Below are 15,114 nucleotides of genomic sequence, written 5' to 3'. Positions count from 1 at the left end.
CCCCTGGTGTGTTTCCCCCAACAACAAGCCCTGGATCACCAGGGACCTGAAGGCACTTCTTAACAAGAAGAAAGCTGCTTTCAGGTCTGGAGACAGGGATGAGCTGAGGAAAGCCCAGCGCAACCTAAAGGTGAAGCTCAGGGAGGGCAAGGACTCCTACAGGAGGAAGCTGGAGGCCAAACTCCAGCTGAACAACACAAGGGAGGTGTGGTCTGGGATGAAGCAGATAACTGGCTTCAAGGTGGGAGGGAGACAGCCAGGGGGCTCCCTGGAGAGGGCCAACGACCTGAACTGTTTTTTCAACAGGTTCAGTTCACAGCCCTCCCCCGTCTCCTCCACACATCACACCTCCCACACACCTCCCCTCTGTCCCCCCTGCTGAGCTGCACATCCACCGAGCCCTCAATAACAATGGGCTCCTCCACCCTCCCCCCTCTCTGTGACTACTGACCAGGTGAGAAGACAGCTGGAGAAGCTACACCAGCGCAAGGCGGAAGGTCCTGATGGCATCAGCCCCAGGGTCCTAAAGACCTGCCCACCCAGCTGTCTGGTGTCCTGCAGCGCCTCTTCAACCTCAGCCTGAGGCTGGGGGAGGTCCCGGTGCTGTGGAAGACGTCGTGCCTGGTCCCTGTCCCAAAGAAGTCAGCACCATCTGGCCTCAACGACTACCGACCGGTCGCCCTCACCTCCCATGTGATGAAGGTGCTGGAGAGGCTGGTCTTGGCCCACCTCCGGCCGCAGGTGAAATCGCTGGACCCTCTGCAATTTGCTTACCAGCCTCATGTGGGAGTGGACGACGCCATCATCTACCTGCTATGAGCTCAGTCGCACCTGGATGGAACCGGTGTCTCTGTGAGAGTCACTTTCTTTGACTTCTCCAGTGCATTTAACACCATCCAGCCACTGCTGCTGAGTGAGAAGCTGCGGGTGGTCGGTGTCGACGCGCCCACCATCTCCTGGATCACTGACTACCTCACAGGCAGACCACAGTTTGTCAGAATGGGCGTGTGCTGTCTGGAACGGTGGTCAGTGATGTTGGCCCCACAGGGAACTGTTCTGTCTCCCTTCCTCTTCACCCTGTACACCAGTGACTTCCAGTACAACACGGAGTCATGCCATCTGCAGAAGTACTCTGATGACTCTGCAGTGGTCGGGTGTATTAGGGATGGACGGGAGGAGGAGTACAGGGCAGTGGTGAGTGACTTTGTAAAGTGGGCCGATGAGAATCACCTGCGGCTGAACGTGGCCAAGACCAGAGAGATGGTGGTGGACTTCAGGAGGATGGCGACAGCTCCTACACCTCTGAGTGTCCTGGGAGTGGACGTGGACATGGTGGAGGAGTACAAGTACCTGGGCGTCTCCATCGACAGCCGACTGAACTGGAAGGCCAACATCAACGCTGTGGACAAGAAGGGGATGAGTCGACTCTTTTTCCTGAGAAAGCTTCGATCCTTCAACGTGTGCAGCAAGATGCTGGAGTTATTCTACCAGTCGGTTGTGGCCAGTGTGCTGCACTTTGCCATTGTCTGCTGGGGAGCAGCATCGAGCCGGTGACACCAGCCGTCTTAACAAACTGGTTAGGAAGGCTGGCTCCATCATCGGCTGCCAGCTGGAGCACCTGGAACAGGTGGTGGAGAGGAGGACGTTGAAGAAACTTGTGTCCATATTGGACAACCCGGACCACCCTCTCCACCACCTCCTACAGGGACAGAGGAGTACTTTCTCCAGACGTCTCCTCACGCTCCGCTGCCACAAGGACAGATACAGGAGAACATTCCTGCCGACGGCTATGAGGCTCTACAACAGATCACCTCTTGCCAGATCGCAATAACTGCAATAATAATAACTTCATATCCACATTATGTTGCTCTGCACTTCACACATTTCATTTGTTTGCACTACACACATACACACATTTCATTTCCACTGCACACATACACACTCTGCATTTTGCACACTGTCTATATTTAATATTTTTGAATTTGATTTGTCATTGATGTGTGTTGTGTATGCTTGTGTATTGTATATGTACATATATATTTTGTTTTGTTTACTTTGTATACTTCTATATCTTTCATCCCTGTTTTTTATATTTGTGTTTTGTTTTTATTCTTGTGTGTCTGGTTTATTGGTGCTGCTACTTGGAACGACAAATTTCCCCTTGGGGATTAATAAAGTATATATCTATCTATCTATCTATCTTGTCAGAGAGTTAAAGGAGTGTCCAAGAGACAAATCCTCACTGTGGATATCTGTGGAAAGGGGAGGAGCCATGTTGTTGGTCAGCATGATGCAGTACAGCACTGAAAATAAAACAACTTCTAGAATGTTACTGTATCACAGCAGAGAATAGTCTTTAATAAAAAAAGAAAGTCACATGTTCTTGATGGGATGCGACAGCAGAGTGAGGAGACGCATCGTTTCTTCAAAAAGGCTTTTTCTTCATACTCGTATTAATATCTCGTCTTCTTCCCCATGCGGGTGCTTTATCTCGCCACATGAACCACGGACAGGATGTCTCCGTTAAGTCCAGCTGAGACGCGATAGTTAATCAATCTTTAAACATTCAAACATGTTTGGGTAAAGCCGGCCAACCTACGAGTCATGTCTGTTGCAATGGGAGAGCAGCGGTCCCCTTCCTATCTGCTCACAGGTCCTCATGACAGCAGGTGTATGAGTCTGATGTGACACCTTTGAGATGAAGCTGCAAGTCGGATTATTTATGAACTTCCGCAAAACAAAAAAGGGACCGTCCGAAAACTATCCGGGGAGGTCAAAAAAGTGATGGCGTCGGTAATTGGGTCCTGAACGTAAACAGGACAACACACACACACACACACACACACAAGCGTTTTAGAGCGTAATCTGATCCAGTTTAGTCAACTAGATCAGACTAAGAGGACCAAGATGTCAAACAACAATTTGAGGTGATTTAAATAAAAGTTGTGCATCTTATTTAGTTAATCATGAGGCCTTTACTCACCAAGGGTTTGACAAATAAATAACACAAAAATGTGAAATACTTTTTTCTGTTTCGAGGGCTCTTATTGTGAAAGGAGAGATCGTAGCAGTGGATCTGGTCTGCCTGTGTCGAGGGCTCTTATTGTGAAAGGGGAGATCGTAGCAGTGGATCTGATCTGCCTGTGTCGAGGGCTCTTATTGTGAAGGGAGAGAACGTAGCAGTGGATCTGGTCTTTTTTTAATAAGTGACACATAAGATTCACGATCCCTCCAGACATTCATCTTTCTTTGTACAGTCCCAAATATGTGTGTGTCTTCCACCCTACGGCTTTCATCTGATACCTGTGTGGGTTTGTAAAGATGCCGCTGCCTCCCCGGTGACATTAAGATATGTGTTTGTTTGTCTGTTGCGGTTTCTCCATTAGCCACAATAATAATAATAATAATAATACAACAGAAGCAGGAAAAGGGAAACCCATTGTCTGAATCACCACCATCTAAACCTGTAATGGCACCGAGATGTTGACACATTAGCTGAGAAGCTAAATTCATTTCCCCTAAAGATAATACTAAAATCCTCACGGCAGGCCCCGTGACCACGAAGCCCCGCCTCTACCCAATGGAGTGAGAGAAGAAGAAGAAAAAGAAGAAAAACCACGTCTCCGTCGTCTCGTTGTGTTTCGGATCAGAGAGAGAGAGAGGGGAGGGGGGGGTCCGGGCGAGTTCCTGTGCCGTGTGCAGAGAGTCCGTGTGTCTCTCAGTGAGGTCAGAGGTGCCGTGTGATTGGCTGACGCGTCCTTTACCTGGAGCGTCTCCACACCTGCACTGAGGCCTTTCATCGGGACGGTCCTTAACTCCCTGGATGTCCTCACACCGAGGACACAGCAACGCCGTCCTCCTCAGAGTAAGAGTTCAAAGGCTCTGGGAGGGGGGGGGGGACGGGGGGGTTAAAGGTCGCCGCTCTGGGGCTCGGGTCGGGCGTCCAGGTTGCGGCCGCAGCCCAGTCTGGGGAAGCGGGCGGAGCTTTTGGAGCGGGGCGTCTTGGCTCCTCCGTCGTTGGCCTGCGGCGCGTCTCTGGAGGAGGAGACAGAGGAGAGGACGTGATCACCCGGTTCATCTTTCACACAAACACACCCAGCGACGCCACGGCGGGGGACTTGAACGCATCGTTTCCATGCACCAGATCAGCAGAGTGAGAATGGCTCTGCACTAACGGCGTGAAGGGGAGCCCGAAGTGAAATCACGTCCAGCTCTTTTTGGGACGTCGTGCTCTCGTCGTCTCTTTCCAGAGGACGAGAGCAAACCTGCCGATCGTCATTTAGTTCATGTATTTATGAATGTTTTTAAACGTCTATGTTCACGGACACAGGGAGCAATGGAACGGCGACACAGGGCCTCTCATTATTCAGGAGGATATAATCTCGGCCACTTAATGACACCGTCGCCCTGGTTACCGTCTTCATAACATGAACCCCCGATCCCCCGGGGTCTTTATCTGATGAACGAGAGGCACTCGGAGACTGAGATGCTTCTTCTCAGCCAAGTGCCGCCCCCCCCCCGCGCTGCTCGCGAAGCAGTAATCGGGTTAACGGGAGCGGTGAGTTCAAGTGCTTCTTTGACGAAGGGATTTTCAATCAATGTTGGAAAAAAAAAACAATGAAGAGAAAGAGGGCATTTCCCTGTCGACGTCCGACTGGCCTCGTTAACGGAGCAGCTGTTGATTCAGGTTATCTGGGACGTCTGGGCGGTCCGGTGGTCTGATTCCCGCAAGAACAACACAAGCTAAAAATAAACAAAACGCACTCGAGGTGCTTCTGGCTGGAGGCGTCACTGCGGGTCGTAGCAGCGGGGGGGGGGCGGCGTGGGCTTGGTTAACGCGGCGGCTGTTATTATTATCTGAATGTACCCCGAGTGCCGCTTTCAAGTGTGCAGTCACACAATTTGAACTTGGCCAAGGTCGGCCACGCGGCGACGGGGGTGTCTCAGCTGCTTTAAGGGCAGCTTGCAGAGTCGGAAAAAATCACAGACCGTCTCATTTATTCATATCAAACTGGGCAAAGTAGCTAAATGTGATAAATTAATTAGGCCGATATGTTTTGTGTTTTGTCCGCGGCTCTCGGCAGGACGTGGACTCGATAATAACTTATTTTCCAGGCGCCGTGTGGAATATAAATAGTCGAGACTGCAGAGGTGCGTAATGAGGATGAAGAGGAACGCCGACACCAGCGCGCATCACGGTGATTGTCAAACAGCAGAAAGGCAGGGCCTGGTGATGAGTCTGCATAATAAACTCACACACACACACACACACACACACACACACACACACACACACACACACACACACACACACACACACACACACACACACACACACACACACACACACACACACACACACACACACACACACACACACACACACACACACACACGCACACGCACACGCACACGCACACGCACACGCACACGCCCTCAGAGTAGCTAATTACAAATCTGACCAGATGAACGGCATGTGATAATTAAAATGACTGGACTTCAAGCCGATATAGAAGGGAACTCTTTCTGGATTTGTAACTGTGGAATATCGACTCTCCTCAGACCCCCGACCAGCTTTCTTTTCCCTTCCCTTCCATCTTCTTCTCTCCGTCCTCGTCGAGGCCGTCGGGTTACAAATGAAGCAACGCACTGTGCAGAGGACGAACACACCGAGACGGCTCGAGCCAACGTGGAAACATTCACCGTGAAGCATTCAGTCCATCGATGTCCACGCCGTTGGCGTGAGGGCCGTGGAAATGAATGTGTTCCTCAATGTACTCTGTGTTGGCCTTCGAGACCTGGCCACTCCTTGAGAATCCACCGGACCCGATGTCGTTTTTCTCGAGTTGGGATCAGACCGTTGTTGCGTAATCGGAGCACGGTTTCTCTTCGGGGGCCGAGCAGCGTTCTCGCTTACCTCGGCATATTCTCCTCACCCCCCCCCCCATCTCTACAACTACGCTGTGTTAGAGTTAAAGTTACAGACGGGCACAGTTAGTCACGCCCCTTTTTATAGCGTTAGGTAACGAGATAAAAACCAAAATTGTCGGGAAAATGTTCTTTAATGTGTACTTTGACATTTTCCTTTTGGCCCTCGTTATATTAAATAACACGCAGGGGTCAAAGGTCGTGACCCCTAGTGCAGCAGAGGGTAAAGTAAAGAGTAAAGACAACATGCTACCAGGACAATACGAGCGGCTTGTCTCCAAAGTACGACTCGACTCCATTCATCTGACGGCCGGAGTTACTTTACAGATTAAAATGATCATCACAAAAGGTGATCACCGAATACATCTGAGGAGTTTTACTTTACTGGAGAAGCAGCAGCTTCTACTGCAGCGTACGAGTTTATTTATCTCAACTCATTAACTAGAAACTAGAAAAGATTCAAATGGACCTCACACGTCATATTTAATGTAGACCAGGTAGAAATAGACAACAGAGAAGAGCCGTGCGCCTCCGTTTAACTTCTTTCCCCTCTGGTGTATCCGCGGGGAAATGTGCGAAAAATGATGTGCACATCCGTTACCATGGTTACCAAATGATCTGGAGGTAATTCTATGGTTCCCCGCAGATCGCCGGATGGATTTCGTGGTTCCTCCGTGGTATTCCAGATTTAATTTGGTCTGCACAGACTCCACAGAGTCCGATCCAGAACCAGAGCGAGACCCCCTTTGGAAGCGGTCCCGTTCAGTCCCCTACCGAGGGGGAACCGACATGATGCAGCACAGAGGACTTCTCGTTTTCATAAAAACCTGTGATTATCATTTTGAATGATCCTCATATCACGGCCACAAAGTGAAGCGTCTGTGTCAACTATGCTGTGGCTGTTGGTGTCATCATCGTTGTTGTTGTTGTTGTTCCCCGATGACTCATTGATTGTTCCAGTCAGACGGTGTGACGCCAGCTGACTGATCGACCTGAATGTTGACAAGAAGTGAGCGGAACATCTCATTTTCAGACGCAGCCGGGAAGGTCGGTGCATCGCTGAGGTACTTTCACACTCGCCAGCCTGAGTGTGTGTGTGTGTGTGTGTGTGTGTGTGTGTCAAAGTGCACGTGAAGTGTGCGAGGGAAGTTTAGTTTACAGGGGATTTGTCATCGTGGGTGACATTAACCCTCCCCGTTTGTATCCCGTAACAACAACAGCCACGACGGCGTGACGTTCTTTATTTTAGAAAATGTTGAAGATGAATGAAAAGCATTGTCAAAGAAACCCACGTGAGCAAACAGCGGGACTTCTGTAAAGTTTAGAGGCAGCTCTACATCTGTAAAGAGGCGCGCCATTTGGATTCCACCATGTTTTAAAACGACTCAAACCACCATAAAAAGAAGAAGAAGAACGTTACACTGATACACACACACACATATTCCTGGATGTATTTCCTCGACAGAAGCCCTTCACCTGCTAACATGTGCTGGCATCTCTCTCACACACACAGATGAAAGGGTAAGGCCTGCAGCCCGAGTGAGTCCACTTACAGGCAGAAGGGCAGCAGAGACAGCAGCGTCTCTTTGGTGGGCCGGGCGGTGAACTCTGGCAGCGTCTGGACCAGTTTGTTCATCACCGTGCGGAGGTAGCCCTGCAGCTGCTTCCTCCTCTCCTCCACGAACTTGGCATCCTGCGAGGAGAGAGAGAGAGAGACGTTTAGTCCGTTTAAATCAAACTCAGTTTTTGGGCAGCTGTGAGGGCGATAATCACATGCGGCCCTGCAGAGGCATTAGTTGTGATGGACGCAGGTCGACACGACTGATGATGTCTTTACTCGGCGTCTCGGCCCGAGAGAACACACAGAATGTGAAAGAGTTATTTGAGATGATCTTTTTGGGGGGGGGGAGGGGGGGGGGGTCCGCTTTAGTCCCCTTAATGTATAGAGGGTTTTTCCTGCATAGAGAAAATTTGGGCGCGCGCCTAAGCCGTTTTCCCGAGCGCCTATGACAAATCCCGAGCGCCAAAGGCAAAAAAAAGTCTGCGATGAAAAAAAATATATATATACAGGACTGTCTCAGAAAATTAGAATATTGTGATGAAGTTCTTTATTTTCTGTAATGCAATTAAAAAAACAAAAATGTCATGCATTCTGGATTCATTACAAATCAACTGAAATATTGCAAGCCTTTTATTCTTTTAATATTGCTGATTATGGCTTACAGCTTAAGAAAATTCAAATATCCTATCTCTAAATATTAGAATATCATGAAAAAGTATACTAGTAGGGTATTAAACAAATCACTTGAATTGTCTAATTAACTCGAAACACCTGCAAGGGTTTCCTGAGCCTTGACAAACACTCAGCTGTTATAAATCTTTTTTTTTACTTGGTCTGAGGAAATATTCAAATTTTATGAGATAGGATTTTAGAGTTTTCTTAAGCTGTAAGCCATAATCAGCAATATTAAAAGAATAAAAGGCTTGCAATATTTCAGTTGATTTGTAATGAATCCAGAATGCATGACATTTTTGTTTTTTTAATTGCATTACAGAAAATAAAGAACTTTATCACAATATTCTAATTTTCTGAGACAGTCCTGTATATACTGTGTTCATCATGTGCATGTCAGTGAATATGTTCTCACTAGTATGTTTCAAGGAGGCTACAGCCGAACCCTCGTTCTGTTTTGATCAATAGTAATCGAGTTCAGTGTTTTCCCTAAATTTAGAGCTTCAGGGGGGCGGGACTAAAAAAAAACCGGAGACCCATTTTGACCCAGGAAAAACCCTGGTATGATACATTTATTTGAAGAAAAAAAAAATTTAATGGTCATTTTTTATTTGCACACACCCCATGAAACTATCTGCAGTATGAAGTCATTTCTCTGTCCCATCTTTATCATGTTGGTGAATGTGTGACGGACCACATCATTTCTACTCAAAAAACGATAATACAAAATTTGTTTTTTGACATTTATTTACATGTATCTAGCATTGTATTCAAATATGTCACTGCTTTTGTGAACCTATGACCTTTGGTAAACCAATTTCAAACACCAAAACAGTTGGTCCACATGAGTAAAGGTGTGTTTTCAGAAGAGATATGAAGAATTCGAACTTACATTTTCAGCTTTAGGGCCATATTTTTTCTTTCCACTTGTACCTGAGGACAATTGTGCCTCAATATATAGATAGCTGAGATTGTTCTGGAATTTTTTATGTATAACACATGGGTATGTGTCATATGCAAAAGCCTTTTAAAGGTGAATTTAATTTTGTTTGTAAAATCGAGAAAATGACCCCAGACTCCAGAGGGTTAATAAAGACCTGGACTGTATTCATTATGTCTCGTCGCTGTGCAGCGTCACGTCTTTAATAAGTGTCGCGTGTGATTTTGGGTTTTCCTCCCATAAGCACAAACACTTTATATTTATAATGAGGCCCAACTAATGCTGATGATGACCAGGGCAAAGCTCCACGCTCGACTAAAAAAGAAAACCGGTGCATTTTAGAGGATTAAAACCGCATCATATTTGTGTTTAATCTGCGATGCGGTTGCTAGAAGAATCGGTCATGTGACGGCCAATGAGAGCACGGCGAATCAGAGTCCGGCTAGGCTCAGAACAAAGCCCGGGTACTTGGGACTGGAACAAACGATCGCGAGGCGGCAGGGGGCCTCACTCCCTGCTGCTCTGTTCATCGAGGATCCAGAGCGACCTCCATCTCTGGTTACTCTGCACGAGGAGCCGCGGCAGCGAAAAAAGCTGACGTCGGTTCAAATTCATTAAATCAACGAGTGCAATTATGGAATTACGGCTCGTTTGGAAGTGTTTAACATCTGACGCCCCTCTGGGGGCTTCAACAAGCTACCGGATGTTTTCCCCGAAGCAGGGATATCACACGTGACCCAGCAGCGATGCTTTTGACGGGAAATATGTCGAAAAAATAGACGCTTGCACTGCCCCCAATTTAAAAAAGACGACACAATTCATAACAGCAAACAAATAGATGAATTCAGCAACATGCAAAATAAATTTAGTCGTCATTGGGAAGTGAAATTTGCAGGAAGGATTATTTCTTTCGCATTAATTATTAAATATAATAGTGTTTACTTATTCATCAATCCAGAAGATTATCTAAAACTAGAAAAACACACATTTGCAATTATTAAATTAATCAGCAGTTCAACCTTTTCATGTGTATTTCATTACTCGGGGAGACTCTGAATACATAAATGACATTTAATTGTGTTGGTTGCCGTCAACATGTTGCATATAAACAAACAAATGGGAAACAGCCAGAGTGCATGAGGAGTTTCACGCCCTGCACAGAGCTAACCGCCGCAACCAACCAGTGGCGAGGACTCTGGTTGGCTCCACCCACATGTCCCACAGAGCTTCACCTGAAGGTATCAACAATAAACATGACAGAAAACTAAATATGTACGACGATAGTGGTTTGATTGGTGTCAAAGAACAAGAAAAACTAATGAATCCAAAGCCCTCAGAGGGTTGTCAGCACTCGATGTGCAGCGCGTCCCCTCTGAGAAGCTTCCGGAAGGTCGGCAGGTGACCGGGAGAGAACTCCTCAAACGGAGAGTAGGAGAGGTTCCCCGGCTGAAGGAGGCGGCGCGGGGTTAATCCGATGTGTCGGATCGGGACGCGCGTGCCGACGTGCGTTTCATGCCACGCCAACAGAGTGAGGGGACGCGACCCCACTGCCTTCTGGGATGTCAGAGCGGCACAAACACCAATGGACGTCGTGACGGATTCATCAGGAGAGGAGGGACGAGGAGGAGGAGGCCAGGTGCTGTGATGACGACGACTGACTACTACCCCCCCCCCCCCCCCCGCCATCTCCTCCCTGTACATGTCCTGATGTGACAGGAAGCCGACGTCGGTCCATTATTAGTGATCCGATCATGTGGAGACGCAGCAGCAGCACGGAGCGGACATGAAGGGGAGCGCGGCCTCGACCGTCTCACACGTCCCGTCAGGGAAGATAAGAGTTAACTACGTATTTGGGCCGTTTCCTCACCATGAGAGAAGAAAGGGCTGATGGACGGGAGGAGAGAGAGAGAGAGAAAAAAGTCCATGAGTTGTGGTGGAAAAATTTATATATTTAATTTAAAGTCAATTTAACCAAATAGCCTACAATATGTATTTATTCGCACACACACACACACACACACACACACACACACACACACACACACACACACACACACACACACACACACACACACACACACACACACACACACACACACACACACACACACACACACACACACACACACACACACACACACACACACACACACACACACACACACACCAGAGAATCGTCTGCCTTTGAATTCTGGGGAGGGGAAAGAAAGAAAAAAAGAAAAAAAATCCCAAAAAGCACATCTCGAGAAGAACATTTTTGCCCGGCAACTGAAAACATATTCAGAACTGAAAAGTAACTGCGCTCTACGATATTGATCACTTTTTTTGGGTTCCCTCTCAATGCTTTTGACCGGGATTTGAATCCTGCTTTAAAATCTATAATAACTGTTTCAATGATTTAAAACCTTGTTTTGGCTTTTTATTATTTTTATTTCTAAACAGCGCATGAGATGGGAGGGACGTCAGGACGCCGTGTGACGGACGTCGGGACGCCGTGTGACGGACGTCGGGACGCCGTGTGACGGACGTCGGGACGCCGTGTGATGGACGTCCCGGGCCAGATTTACTGGTTGAAGCCCTCCACAGTGTCTCTATGACATCATTAAAAAGCCTCAAAATAATATACAGTGGGTACGTAAAGTATTCAGACCCCTTTAAATGTTTCACTCTTTGTTTCATTGCAGCCATTTGCTAAAAATCTAAAAAGTTCATTTTATTTCTCGTTAATGTTCACCCAGCCTCCCATCTGGACAGAAAAAAACAGAAATGTAGAAATTTTAGCAAATTTATTAAAAAAGAAAAACTGAAATATCCCATGGTCCTAAGTATTCAGAGGCTTTGCTGTGACTCACATTTAACTCTCATGCTGACCACTCGGATGTCCAGTGAAACATGTTAAGGGCTCTGAATACTTTACGGACAAGATTTCAACTGTCGTTAGCAACAACTTCAAAGTTGATATCTTCTCCCGGGTCTCACACGACGGCTCGCTAGACGTGGACGGTCTCTACCTTTTCACCAAAAGACTCTTCCACATCGCGTCTCTCTCTTTTTTTAAATTATCCGTCGCTCCTGGGAAAATGTGAGAGAACAAAGAGAGAGAGATAATAAAAAAAATCCCCAAAATGAAGCCGTTTGTTTCGGAGCCTGAGGCGGATGAGTGACTTCAGTGATACGGAGAGAGAGAGAGGGGGAGGGAGAAAGAGAGAGAGAGACAGTGATACAAGTGGCACATGAGAGGAATTGGTTTCGGAGGGCGGAGAACAAAAAAAAACAAAAAAACATAATGGGAACCGCCTCCGGACGCAAGTCCGAACATCGAGGTGAGGAGACGGATCCACTCGATGTTGTTCACGTGGTTACGTACATCGTGATGTACACACGTCATGTAGAGACGCTGGATCATGAGTGTGTGACGCGCCCGCCGGTGTGAACCTCCATCCTGCATCAATGACCCCGGAGACCAACGCAATGACCTCCATCTGACCTCCAGCCAGCTCACACTTCCGTTCCTTTGACTCTACCTGGAGTTTTGTACATATTAAAACTGCAACGACGAGGCTTCTCTTCTCCCAAATGGAATTGAAAAGGTTTTTTTTCTTCGTGTTCTCCACATTACTTCGCTTCGAGGTCTTTCTGAAAAGTTCTGCAGCAACTTAAAAAATGCTTTTAAAGAGCCGACTGGAAGTGAAGAAAGAAGAAAGACTCGTTAATCAGGTTTCCAGCTGAACTCCAGCGTGCGGTGGATCCCGCTCCCCCCCGTTGGATCCCGGCGGGCCGCGTGACCGCGGAACTTACCGGGTCACGCAGTCTGAAAGGGTCCCCAAAAATGTTGGGGACAAAAATCTAATTGATGTCCAGCTCCTGTCTGACCTCCACAGTCTGGATCATTAAATCCAGCTCTCTTATGACCTCCATCCTTGAACCACAACATTTTTTTGCATTCTGAGACTCCTTAAATATTTTTTTGCATTCCTTTCTCCTTAAATATTCGTAACGTGATGTGTGTGTGTGTGTGTGTGCCACGTTCATCCAGAGACTTAAGGTAGCAGAACTGCAGCTGTGTTTCCCCGCGAGCTGTCAATCATTCTGGGAAGTGTGTATGTGATGATGAAACCCTGTGTCCCTGTCATGTAATAGAGTGAGTAAGGTGTGTGTGTGTGTGTGTGTGTGCTCTACTACATGATCTCCACTGACAGTTGGCACGTTTCATCCTTTCCAGAGAACCACAGCGGCGCCGACACACGGCGCTGCCTTAAAGGCTTTTGATGGTCTCACGACTGACTTTAACATCGCTCCATCGTGTGTGTGTGTGTGTGTGTGTATGTGTGTTCAAATCAGTTTGGGGTTTGCAACACTGGAGCAAAAGTGTGACTTTGCAACGGTTGAACGCAGGAAGGAGGATAAAAGACGGAGAAGCAACGCAGCAGCAGCTTTCATCAACATGTAATTATTACTCTGAAGACACGTTGCTAAAAATATGACATTATTAGAATCCTCGGTCCAAAATCTGCACAGAGAATAACCTTTAATTTAAGCAGAGAAGTCGGTGAATCAGTCTGCAGACGAAGGGCGTCGCCCGGTTGGTGTGACTGTGGCTTTAAGGGAGTGCATCGGGTTTACAGGAACACATTTTATACATTCTCCCCCAATCAGGACCGTCACCAGACACCAAGAGTCTGTACATCCGGTGGCATTTGTGTCTTCTTATATACTATTTAAGTTATAATTGAATTAAATATGTTGTACAACAACATCATTTGTATCATTTGAAAACCGGTTTAAATGCACCCCCCCCCCCCCCCCCCCCCGACTGGAGTGAAACAGGGAAACTCAACACGGCAGGCCTGCTGATTACTAGAATACCAAACACACACACAGCCAATACAGCTCCTCTCTCTGGAACACACACATTTAGAATAACTGCTCCTTTATGCTGTGCAGCTTCAGCTTTTAAAGAGAAATTCACGTTTTGGATTGGATTGGATTCAAACTATTGTCATTGCACAGAGTACACGTACACATGCAACGAAATGTATTCTCTGCATTTAACCCATCCTTAGTTATTAAGGAGCAGTGGGCTGCAGTGATGCGCCCGGGAAGCAACTGGGGGTTCAGTGCCTTGCTCAAGGACACTTCGACTTGCAACTAATGGGGAGAGCCGACAACCTTGGGGTTGCAGGACGACCCCCTTACCCCACTGAGCTACAGCCGCACACACACACACACACACACACACACACACACACACACACACACACACACACACACACACACACACACACACACACACACACACACACACACACACACACACACACACACACACACACACACACACACACACACACACACACACACACTCTGGTGCTTATCAAATCTTTGAGCTACAAAGCCCTCCACCTGCCGCCTCATTTCATTTCAGTCTAGTCTCTAAGGCCTTGAGCTCTGTGTTTTTTTTCGAAGGGGGTCGGCAAGTTTCTCCAAAACTTCTGCTGCCATAGCAGCACATATTTGAGAAATGAGTTGACATAATTCCTTCTCCAGCGTGAACGTCTGGGTAAAAGAAATATAAAAAGGCACTCCTTTGTGTGGTTTTTGAAACGCATCAGCAGAGCCTCTAATTCATCTTTAAATGTCGACCTGGAGACGGTTACCAGAGCATCCCAGTCTGAGCACACCTGTGTGAATTAAGGTTAGAAAAACATGTAATGAGTGACGTGGATGAACAGACTAACTACATTTATATAAGAGACTTTTATATCAAGCTGTTCGTACACAAAGCAACACCGGACACAGAAGGTCGAGCTGAGATGAGTCGACAGAAGCAAGACGCGTGTTCAAGGTCACGGACATCGAGCTCCGCTTGACCTCAAGCGTCTCAACGTGAGGTCATGGCCTCCTGCTCATGTTCACACCCCAAAACAATCCCAACAAACACCAGAATGCTGACCCGAGCATTTATCTTCATGAAATGAAAGACATGTACAGAGGGAGAGGGAGGAAGAGAGTG

At 47.3% G+C, this 15,114-nt stretch overlaps 2 protein-coding genes across 2 annotated transcripts in view; one reads left to right on the top strand and one right to left on the bottom strand.

Moving 5' to 3' along the window:
* The window catches only part of cpped1 (calcineurin-like phosphoesterase domain containing 1), a 243,295-nt gene that overhangs the window by 60,801 nt on the left and 167,380 nt on the right, over positions 1–15,114 (top strand). The gene's annotated exons all lie outside the window — the stretch shown is intronic.
* The window catches only part of snx29 (sorting nexin 29), a 136,510-nt gene continuing 123,721 nt past the window's right edge, over positions 2,326–15,114 (bottom strand). The window contains exons 20-21 of the mRNA XM_056429737.1: positions 7,482–7,621; positions 2,326–4,035 (exon numbers count right to left, since the gene is read on the bottom strand). Of these exons, the coding sequence (XP_056285712.1) occupies positions 3,909–4,035; positions 7,482–7,621 (267 nt within the window). The 3' untranslated portion in view covers positions 2,326–3,908. The remainder of the gene's footprint in view (positions 4,036–7,481; positions 7,622–15,114) is intronic.

The sequence above is a fragment of the Pseudoliparis swirei genome, chromosome 13 (assembly GCF_029220125.1).
Source record: "Pseudoliparis swirei isolate HS2019 ecotype Mariana Trench chromosome 13, NWPU_hadal_v1, whole genome shotgun sequence".
NCBI classification, from domain to species: domain Eukaryota; kingdom Metazoa; phylum Chordata; class Actinopteri; order Perciformes; family Liparidae; genus Pseudoliparis; species Pseudoliparis swirei.
This window is presented reverse-complemented; position numbering and strand designations above follow the sequence as displayed.